Source organism: Hyperolius riggenbachi, chromosome 4, assembly GCF_040937935.1.
Source record: "Hyperolius riggenbachi isolate aHypRig1 chromosome 4, aHypRig1.pri, whole genome shotgun sequence".
Classification (NCBI taxonomy): Eukaryota; Metazoa; Chordata; class Amphibia; order Anura; family Hyperoliidae; genus Hyperolius; species Hyperolius riggenbachi.
The window spans coordinates 302,716,592-302,728,158 of record NC_090649.1 but is presented as its reverse complement, the minus strand read 5'-3'; the positions used below and the strand labels follow the sequence as shown (position 1 = coordinate 302,728,158).

Genomic DNA, 11,567 nt, shown 5'->3' with positions numbered 1-11,567 from the left:
GTACTAAGTATAGCAGATCACGGAGCATCTTTAAAATTCCTTCTTATTTTTTTTTTTTAACACAGGGGCTGCCAAACCCCCGGTCTGCGGTCAGGCGCCAGTCCGTGGGCCGTTTTGAGGTGGTCCATGGGCCTGGCGTCTCACTCTCTATTTTCTTTTAGCAAAGTAACGCACAGCAGAGTTTCAGCAGGTGGCGCTACCCTCCTATTACAGAATCAGCTGTACTACTTCTTCCCCTGTACCACCCCAATGCTAATACTCATTGGGAGCTGTACATGGAAGTATGTTGCAGCACAGCTGATGCTGTAATGAGAACACATTGCTGCACATTGCTCTGTAAGAAATAAACAGAGAGAGGGGCCAGACCCACAGACCAATGGTATGGCTGACTTTAGCTGGGGGCATATCAGGCTATTTATACTGGGGGGGGGGGGGGGGTCCATAAACAGGGGGCACATCTAGCTATTTATACTGGGGATGGCTACATAACACTGGGGGCACATCTAGCTATCTATAGAGGGGAGGGGGGCTACATAAAACTCAGGGAACGTCTAGCTATTTATATTTGGGAGGGGGCTACCTAACACTGGGGGGGAACATCTGCACCCCCTGGGAGACCCCTTAACCACACCAATGCAACAACTGCAACCTCCCCCCCCCCCCCCCCCACACACACACGGTACCCTGATAAATGCATGGACTAGAATGTGGTCCCTGGGCCATAAAAGGTTGGAGTCTGTTAAAAGACCAATAGGGGGCACTGGAGGGAATTTTAAAGATGCTCTAGGGCTTAATATACTTAATATAGCAAGTGCTGGACTGGGATCGATGTGTGCAATGCTGTTCATTGTTCATCGAGACAGGGATCGACATGTGCAGCAGTCTCTGTTGTTTATTGGTGCCGAGAGGATATGGCATGGGATATTTTTGACGGTACTGTTGTGGGAGTAACCAAAGGTAAGTATTTATAGTTACATAAGAACATTAAGGGCCCATTCAAACTTGCTGATCGCAAAACGCTAGCGATTTTGCTAGCGTTTTGCTATGGCATTTTTTAGCGATTAACACCAAAAAACACCATTCACACCTGGCGATTTTTTTAGCGATCGAGTTTTGCGCTCTATAGCACTAAAACGTGATTGCCGGGAAATCGCCTGAAAATGGTGCATTTGCGTTTAGCGTTTTTGGGTGATTTGTGGCAATTGGTGCAAATCGCCCAAATGAGAACGGGCCCATAGACTGTTATTACCCTAGCGCTTTGAAAAGCGCTGGCTTTTGAGCGTTTTGCCGAAATCGCCGGCAAAGCGCTCAAGTGTGAAAAGGCCCTCAAGGACTTTTTTCGTTGTTTTTATTTCATTTTAACTCTTTGTGAAAATGGGTAATGGGGAGGGGGCAGGAATCTGGGGGTCCCTGTAATGGATTGCGGAGACACCGCCGCGCGGACTGACAGCGGGGCGGCTGAATCCATGTTCAGACCGGCGGTTTCTCCGCAGCGGCATGCGTCTGGTTTGTCTGAGCCTAGTAGTGCACACAGATGGAGAGCTGCGCATGTGCTGACAGGCAGGCCCTTTATGCCAATAGGAGAGGGATCAGCTGATCAGGTCGATCAGCTGATCCCAGCGCAGCAGGCGATTGGTTGAATGGGACTGGGTGGCGCTGAGAAGCGCTCTGCTATATATACTTCTTGGCTGTCAGTGGCTGGTTGTCTGCCGTTGCGAATGCGTATGTGTTAGCACTCAGACCATAGTCAGATCCGTCAGTGTGTTTGAACCAGGTGGACCAGGGAATTCACACTTAGCCAGATAACTGTGTTATACTTAGATCAGTCCCAGAGTGTTGAGACCACGGACCTCACACTCAAGACTAGGGATACTGTGTTATTACTGTGTTATACTTTAGATCAGTCCCAGGGTGTCGAGACCACGGACCTCACACCCAAGACTAGGGAAACTGTGTCATTGCTGTGTTGTGCTTTAGATCAGTCCCTGAGTGTTGAGACCACGGACCTCACACTCTAGACTAGGCCTCTGCTTGATTTCTCTTATGACCTATTGCTCCCTCGACTCTGCTCCTGCTCTCTGATTCGGTACCTTGCATATCTGATTACCTGTTGCCAACCTTGCCTGTCCCTGGTTACCGAATCAGCCTTCTGTCTCTGTACTTTATCTGCTCGTGTGTTGCCGACCCGGCCTGACCGACCTTTCTACCTGTGACACCCCCCCAGTGGGGTGTCCAGTAGCTGCAGGGACTCCTTCAGAGGGACCTCCCTGCAATTCAGTCAAGGACTCAATCTCTCAGGAGTCCTTTGACTGCAGTAGAGTCTGATTCCCAACTGTGCAGGGAAACCTTGACTCACGGTGTACTCCAAGCCTATCAGGAGACACTCATTGTACTATCTGGAGTCGCCTGCTCCTCAGGTGGTCCAGACTCATATACTGTTGCACCAAACACTTTCACACAACAGGTGTCCAGAGGTTAGTTATACTTGTATTATTATTGATTCTGCAGATCATCAATAATCAGGTATAAATCTGTATTCCTGATGATACTGCAGATCACCAATAATCAGATTCTCTCTGTGTGCTGACACCGATCGTTACAGAACGGCAGACCTGAAAAACAAAATGGACGCACTTTGCAGCCGTCTTGATACGCTCACCACCTCGGTGGAAAATTTCAGTGCTGGACAGTCAGCAGGCCCAGATCTCTGCTTTATCTGGGTCCTTACAGGTCCTTCAGACGGCTGTAAATTCAGTGTGATCTCCTCCAGTTACAGACTTACGCATGTCTGTACCCAAAAGGTTTTCTGGTCATAGATCTGACTTTCAGAATTTTAAGAATCGTATAATGTCGTATTTTGAACTGAGACCCAACTTGTCAGGAACAGAGGCACAGAGAATCACATTTATTAAGACCCTGCTGTCAGGAGATGCTCAAAACTGGGCATACAGCCTACAGACAGGGCATGAGGCACTGACGTCAGTAGAGGCATTTTTTTACGTCCATGGCCATAATTTATGACGATCCGGACATTGCCTCTACTGCTGAGCGAAAGTTAAAAACCTTGCGTCAAGGCAAGGATCCAGTCAAAGTTTATGCGGCTGAATTCAGAAAATGGTCGGTGTCAGCTAGGTGGGGGGCTTTTGCACTATTAGATTGTTTTTTATCAGCGTTGTCAGACACAGTTTAAGAGTTGATGTTGGGACACACTGAACCAAAGACTATTGATGAGGCAATCTCGTTAGCAGTGTGGGTTGACCGCCGTTTACGGTATCAGAAGCAAACCCGTGATAGGAACGTAGTCAGATATGTCTCTTACGCCTCTCCTCCACCTGTCTCACCTCGGTCAGAACCAATGCAAATTGGTCAGTCCAAGTTGACACGGATGGAGAGGAATCGCAGGAAAACAGAACAGCTCTGTTTATACTGTGCAGAGGAGGGCCATAGAGTGCAGAATTGCCCCAAGAAGTCGGGAAACGCTGCCGCCTAGGTGTAGTCAGAGGTAATACCCTAGGCACGCAGTCTTTACCTCTAGACAACAATCGTTTGCTCCTTCCCTGCTCTGTCACATGGGAAGGTCAGACTGTTACCACCGAAGCTTTCGTTGACTCTGGTTCAGCGGCTAACTATAGATTACGACTTTGCAAAAAGATTGGGAATTCCTATTCTCCCATTGGACCAACCGATTTTGGTCACTGCTGTAGATGACTCTCCTCTGCAGAGAAAACATCCCCTGTCTCGTACTCCGAATTTAAGGTTCAGTGTTGGGGTACTGCATGAGGAGAATTTGCAATTTCTGGTCTTGCGTATGGCAACCTCTACCGTCATTCTGGGCATGCCCTGGTTACAACTTCACTCCCCTCAGATAGACTGGATTTCAGGTCAGCTAACGAGCTGGTTGACCCATTGTTATCATCATTGTTTAGCGAAAGTAACCATGGGTAATACCAGCATTCAGGTTAAGGGTGTGCCAAAACAATACGCAGAGTTTGCTGACGTATTCTGTCCCAAGTCGGCAGATAAACGTCCCCCCACCGTACCTTCGATTGTCCCATTGATTTGAGATCCGGTTGTATGCCTCCAAGGGGTCACCTCTATAACCTGTCTGGGCCTGAGAAACTAGCTATGCAGGAATACATCCGAGAAAACTTGGCTAAAGGGTTCATTCGTCCCTCCCGTTCACCAGCAGGGGCAGGATTCTTTTTTGTAAAGAAAAAAGATGAAGACTTTCGTCCTTGCATTGATTATAGAGGCTTAAATAAGATCACGGTGAAAAATCGCTACCCTTCACCTTTAATTGACGATTTGTTCACTCAGGTGACCAACGCCAAGATTTTCTCAAAGTTAGATCTGAGAGGTGCATACAATCTGGTGCGTATTAGAGAAGGTGATGAATGGAAGACAGCGTTTAACACGCCTGACGGGCATTACGAGTATCTGGTGATGCCCTTCGGTTTGTGTAACGCCCCGGCTGTCTTCCAGGATTTAATTAACGAGGTATTCAGGGAGGTGTTGGGGAAGTTCGTCCTAGTCTATCTGGACGATATACTGATCTTTTCGTCCAATCTTTCTGAACACCGCAGGCATGTTAAGTTTGTGCTGGAAAAGTTAAGACAGAATCTGCTTTACGCTAAACTGGAGAAATGCCTCTTCGAAGTAACCTCGGTTGCCTTCTTGGGGTACATTATCTCCACCTCTGGCCTCTCAATAAATCCAGGGAAGGTTTGCGCTGTCCTGGAGTGGCCTCAGCCTGTTGGACTAAAGCCGCTCCAGAGATTTCTGGGCTTTGCCAACTACTACAGAAGGTTCATAAAGGGGTACTCTACCATCATCTCGCCCCTCACCAGTCTCACAAAGAAAGGGGCTGATACTCATCACTGGTCACCAGAAGCTCATGCGGCTTTTTCCACACTAAAGAAACTGTTCTGTTCCGCACCTATATTGAGACATGTCAATGTCACCTTTCCCTTTATTGTGGAGGTTGATGCTTCAGAGGTGGGGGTGGGAGCTGTATTGTCTCAAGATCAGGCTTACAGGGCAAACTCCACCCATGTGCCTACTTTTCTCGTCGATTTTCACCCGCAGAGAAAAACTACGACATGGGCAACCGGGAGCTTTTGGCCATCAAGTTGGCTTTTGAGGAATGGCGACACTGGCTAGAAGGTGCAGAACACACTATCACAGTTTACACAGATTATAAGAATCTGGAGTACATAGAAGGTGCTAAAAGACGTAGCCCTCGCCAGTCCCGGTGGTCCCTGTTCTTTGCAAGATTCAGATTTATAATTACATATACCCCGGGTAGCAAAAACATCAAAGCCGATGCCTTATCCAGGTGTTCTGAACCCGAGACAGTACAGCCCTCAGCCCCTGAGACCATTCTACCTCAGAGGGTGGTTCTGGCAGCCACTGAGACCTGGAGGGATTGGACAGTCACTCTGAGTCCTTACCAACAGGATGCTCCAGAGGGGAAGCCTGATGGGGTCATGTTTGTACCACTGCCTTTCCGTTTACAACTCTTGCAGATGTTTCATTCCCATAAGAATGCTGGTCATCCCGGGGCCACCAGAACTCAGGATTTACTGGCCAGATGTGCATGGTGGCCTACATTGGCGAATGATTGTAAGGAGTTTGTAAGAGAGTGTGCAGTGTGTGCAAGAAGTAAACCCTCTCGTCAAGCCCCTGTTGGCACCTTACAGGCCTTGCCAGTTCCAAGTGAACCATGGACCCACGTCTCCATGGATTTTGTGGGTGAACTCCCTCGGTCGGAAGGCAAGACGGTCATTTGGGTGGTAGTGGATAGATTCAGTAAGATGGCTCATTTTGTCCCTTTGAAAGGACTCCCCTCAGCCCAGGAATTGGCTGATCTCTTCATCCAGCACATTTTCCGGCTGCATGGCATTCCGGAGAATGTAGTGGCAGATTGGGGAGTCCAATTTGTTTCGAAGTTTTGGAGAGCCTTCTGCCATCAGTTGGACATAGATTTGGCATTTTCATCAGGCTACCACCCACAGACCAATGGTCAGACCAAGAGAGTTAACCAATCCTTGGAGCAGTTCCTCAGGTGTTACGTTGCAGATGCGCAATCCGAGTGGGTAAAGTTTTTGCCGTTTGCGGAGTTTGCGCACAACAACCTAAAATGCTCTTCTTCTGGATTTTCCCCATTCCAGGTAGTGTCAGGAAGGTCACCTAAGTTTGCTCCTTTGCCGGTCGCATCTACACCATTCCCAGCCCTGGAAGATTGGCAGAGGGCTCTAAAGGAGATTTGGGGAATGGTTAAAAGGAATCTGGGGAAAGCATTCCAAACCCAGAAGAGACAGGCAGATAAAAGACGGTCTGTGGAGTGGAAGTTTTTTCCAGGAGACTTGGTGTGGGTGTCCACTCGACATTTGGCCTTAAAACAACTTTCCCCCAAACTGGGCCCTAGATGTATAGGACCATTTCCAGTGTCTAAAAAAATCAATGATGTCACTTACGCGATCGATCTCCCAGCCAGTATGAGAGGTGTGAGATCATTCCATGTGTCTCTTTTAAAGCCAGCAGTACACGTGGATTCCTCCCCCCCCCCCCCCCCCCACTGTGACCAACCAGAGTATGAAATTGAAAAGATCCTGGACTCTCGCTTAGTGCAGAATTCCGTGTAGTATCTGGTCCACTGGAAAGGATATGGTATAGAGGAAAGATCTTGGGTGCCAGATTGCCGCATGCATGCGGAGGAATTAAAAAAGGAGTTTCATGACTTACATCCTGGAAAGCCTGGTGGGAAGTGTCCGGAGTCCACTCCTCGGGGGGGGGGTACTGTAATGGATTGCGGAGACACCGCCGCGCGGACTGACAGCGGGGCGGCTGAATCCGCGTTCAGACCGGCGGTTTCTCCGCAGCGGCATGCGTCTGGTTTGTCTGATCCTAGTAGTGCACACAGATGGAGAGCTGCGCATGTGCTGACAGGCAGGCCCTTTATGCCAATAGGAGAGGGGTCAGCTGATCAGGTCGATCAGCTGATCCCAGCGCAGCAGGCGATTGGTTGAATGGGACTGGGTGGCGCTGAGAAGCAGAAGCGCTCTGCTATATATACTTCTCGGCTGTCAGTGGCTGGTTGTCTGCCGTTGCGAATGCGTATGTGTTAGCACTCAGACCATAGTCAGATCCGTCAGTGTGTTTGAACCAGGTGGACCTGGGAATTGACACTTAGCCAGATAACTGTGTTATACTTAGATCAGTCCCAGAGTGTTGAGACCACGGGCCTCACACTCAAGACTAGGGAAACTGTGTTATTACTGTGTTATACTTTAGATCAGTCCCAGAGTGTTGAGACCACGGACCTCACACTCAAGACTAGGGATACTGTGTTATTACTGTGTTATACTTTAGACCAGTCCCAGGGTGTCGAGGCCACGGACCTCACACCCAAGACTAGGGAAACTGTGTCATTGCTGTGTTGTGCTTTAGATCAGTCCCTGAGTGTTAAGACCACGGACCTCACACTCTAGACTAGGCCTCTGCTTGATTTCTCTTATGACCTATTGCTCCCTCGACTCTGCTCCTGCTCTCTGATTCGGTACCTTGCATATCTGATTACCTGTTGCCAACCTTGCCTGTCCCTGGTTACCGAATCAGCCTTCTGTCTCTGTACTTTATCTGCTCGTGTTTTGCCGACCCGGCCTGACCGACCCTTCTACCTGTGACACCCCCCCAGTGGGGTGTCCAGTAGCTGCAGGGACTCCCTCAGAGGGACCTCCCTGCAATTCAGTCAAGGACTCAATCTCTCAGGAGTCCTTTGACTGCAGTAGAGTCTGATTCCCAACTTTGCAGGGAAACCTTGACTCACGGTGTACTCCAAGCCTATCAGGAGACACTCATTGTACTATCTGGAGTCGCCTGCTCCTCAGGTGGTCCAGGCTCATATACTGTTGCACCAAACACTTTCACACATCAGGTGTCCAGAGGTTAGTTATACTTGTATTATTTGTGATTCTGCAGATCATCAATAATCAGGTATAAATCTGTATTCTTGGTGATACTGCAGATCACCAATAATCAGATTCTCTCTGTGTGCTGACACAGATCGTTACAGTCCCCTTTATTAAAGATGACTCACAAATGCCACCATGAACCCACCACCTCAACCTGGGCACCATAGGTGGAGAAGAGCCCCTTTTCTATGGATTGGACAAGAAAGGGAGAGAAGGGGAGGCATTGCCAGTTCCACCAGCTTTCCAGGTGGTCATTATGCACTGCATACTGACTACCTGTAAATCCCAGCATGAAATTCCCTGCTCTTTCTTTTGCCTCATGTAAATTTACACTGCTGATAGGTTGATAAATTATCTGTCATAAACTGCATTTAAAAATGTTTTGTCCCCTGTCCCCACTATTTTCTTTAACGTACATGTGAATGCAAATTTTCAGGAAACGTTCACATTGGTTCATCTCAAACTTTGCACCTGCGTACAAGTTCGCCCATCACTACAGTAGTCCTGCCTGATTGACAACGGTCATCCTTTTTGTTTTGGCAAAAAATCGATTTAAATTATGATTAATGCAGCATGTTGTGCTATAGATTCCCAACAGATCTGATAAAATTGTTACTTGCCCCCCCTCCCCCCCCCCCCAAAAAAAAACCTCAAGATAGGTTATCTTGATAAATGTAACACTAATATTACTTTTCTTGCCATATTTTTTGTATTTTCTTACTTTGTGGGTACTTGCAAGGTTTTATACAGATAGGGTGGAAAACAGACAAGACAGTAACATTTATAAAGGAAGTTTTGTGAAACAAACTTATTTTCTCTTAAGATAAACTGGCTATACTAGAATCAGGCTCAAATATTTTGCCACAAATGATATACTTCAGTGCCTTCCTAAACCATGGGTAAAAAAATCCATATATTAAAGGATTGCATGTTGAATTGATGTATGCAAACCAGTTGACAGTGTCATACAGAGCATCAGGGGTTGAAAAGTCGATAAAAGGATCCACTAGAATAATCATAAACACAGGCATCCAGCACGATATGAACGCACCCATGACAATGCCCAATGTCTTTGCAGCTTTGCGATCCTTCTGTTTGGAGATTTCAGCTGTCACTTCCACTTTCATGTTCCTTGTAGCTTGTTTTAGTATTTTTGCATGCCGTTGAGATACTATGAATATTTTTATGTAGATCCCAACCATAACTGATCCAGGAATAAAGAAGCACACACTAAAAACTATAGCAGACCACATTTTGTTGAATGTAATTGGACATAAATTAAAACACTCCACTAACATCTCATAACCAGTTATTCCTGATGCATAAGCATTACTCATAATAACGCTAAAAGAAAATATAGCTGGCACTGACCAACAAAAGAATATGGTTTTCCTTATAACACTTGTAGTCATTTTAACAGGATAGTGGAGAGGATCACACACAGCATAAAATCTATCAATGGCTATAGAGCACAGATGGAAGATGGAGACAACACTTAGCATTAAGTCAAAGCTGTAATGGATTTTACAAAATAATTTTCCAAAATACCAGCACCTTTCCACCGATCTTACCATGCTGTAGGGCATGATAATGAGGCCAAGGAAGAAATCTGTGGCAGCCATTGAAAGAATGAGGAAATTAGTTGGGGAATGTAGTTCCCTAAAATGGCTGATGGAGATAATGATGCCCAGATTACCAAAGATTGAAACTGTTATGGAAACAATGAGAGAGATGTACATGCCAAGACGTATGATGAGAGGTCTGTCATTCGGACAAAAATGTGAGATATTTTCAAACTGCCAACAAACTGGATTCATAAGGGACTTGTCCATGCCACATTTGTTTTAAGGCATGAGATGATCTAGAATAAAAAGTAAACCCATCATGTAAAGGTAATTTGCTATTTATTGTTACATACCCAGCAAGCTCATGGTAAAGCAGAACTGCTAGGAGTGTGTAAGGGGCTACAAAGGACCAAAAAGCCTTCTCAAAATAGAGGGTATTTGCAATTATTCAGATTGGAGTGGGCATATAATGTCTCCCACGATGCATCACTGCTGAATATGCAAATATTCATTTTTAATTGTCATTATTTATTATTTTTTATGCAAATCTTTTATTTGGGTAACTATAGGAGAGTGTGGGAGGTAAGGGGTTAATTTTAAATATTATTTATTATATATATTATATATATTATTTATGCAGCAAAAAACTTCCAATTACGCCAGTTTTCCTTTCCTCTCCCTGCATACTAAATGGAATGTCTATCAAGTTTGTTACTGTTATTGCTCATTATTATTATTAGTATATACACGGATGCATTTGCACTTTACTAACTTAGCTACTTATTGTTTTTATGATCGATACAGCAAAAAGTATTTAATTATGTCGAATATGTAAATTATATAACATGCATTATATTTGTGCTATGGAGTGTCCTCTGGTTTAGTCCCACTGTTTGTTTTGTCCCCTTGTTTTTTCCCCAGCTTTTCTCCGTTTTGATTGCCTGATGAAGCTGGAGCTTTACCCGTGAAACGCGTTGCATTACCTGGAGAATCCCCAATAAATTATACTGTTGTTTGTCAACGGCTCATTGGCTGGTCTTTGCTTAAGGGAGGTGAATCCACCCCCCCCCCCCTTTTTTAACATTTTTAAAAAAAATAATTCTTTTACACTGTTTGGCGCCTCTGCTGTTTGACGATTACATTAGTTAATTTTAAATGTCTGTGTAAGACTTTTTATGAAAAAAACTGTATGCAGGTATAATTTTACTATTTGGCCACAAGATGTCCCTGCATCAGAGTTATGGGGATTTTTCCAGCATAACTTTCTATGGTTGCAAGCCTTGTTTCTCAGTATAGAATTCCTATTTGCCCTGACCGAATTGCTTTCTTTTATTACTTCAATCTATAGTGGTGCTACTCCATTAACAGGTACAGTATATGGTTTGGTTTCTTGGAATCTATCAACTTCTTGTTACATTATACCTTTGGTGCTCTTAAGGGGACCCTAGTGTTCAATGGTTGCAGCAGTTACATCTTTATAAATAGGATGCAATGCAGAAAAAAATGTTACAAAACTTTTTTTCACTTCTGATATACAGTAGTGAAGATGGGGTAGATCTATTCAGGTTTTAATGCTGTTTGTGTCCATGCTGATGGAATTTACCCTCACTTCCTTTTCCTATGATGGTTGATAGTAGCAAAGAGAGCAAAATCATTTCTAAAATGTTGCCACATTGAAGAACCCTCTTAGTTATATAATTTATGACAATTAACCTAATTCTTGCCTTGTATGCACATGAATGCTGCACATCATGGAGTGAGTTAAATAATTTTAGAAACTAATTTTTGCAGCCCTGCTGTGTTGATGATTATCTTCTCTCGTGCAGTGAAAGGATACCTGTATAGTCTTAATAAACAACAGTCTCTTTGATGGAGCAGGTAAAAATGGCGAACAGCCCTTTAAAAATGTTGCACAGCATTAAGCTACATTGTAAAACTCTATTTAGCGTTTAAAGGGTTAAAAAAAATGGCGCATCACATAAACTTACATTGTAAGTTATTTAAAACGCTATTTAGCATTTTATTCAAA

The 11,567-nt window shown here is 45.0% G+C and overlaps 1 protein-coding gene across 1 annotated transcript; it reads right to left on the bottom strand.

Moving 5' to 3' along the window:
* Positions 1-8,791: 8,791 nt before the first annotated feature.
* On the bottom strand, positions 8,792-9,712 carry LOC137504788 (trace amine-associated receptor 3-like). Its single transcript, XM_068233379.1, has one exon. The coding sequence runs from the start codon at positions 9,710-9,712 to the stop codon at positions 8,792-8,794; it is 921 nt and encodes a 306-aa protein (XP_068089480.1).
* Between the last annotated feature and the right edge of the window lie 1,855 nt (positions 9,713-11,567).

What these genes read in the sequence shown, in the direction of transcription:
- LOC137504788 (XM_068233379.1), bottom strand. Translation starts at nt 9,712, where the DNA reads ATGTACATCTCTCTCATTGTTTCCATAACAGTTTCAATCTTTGGTAAT.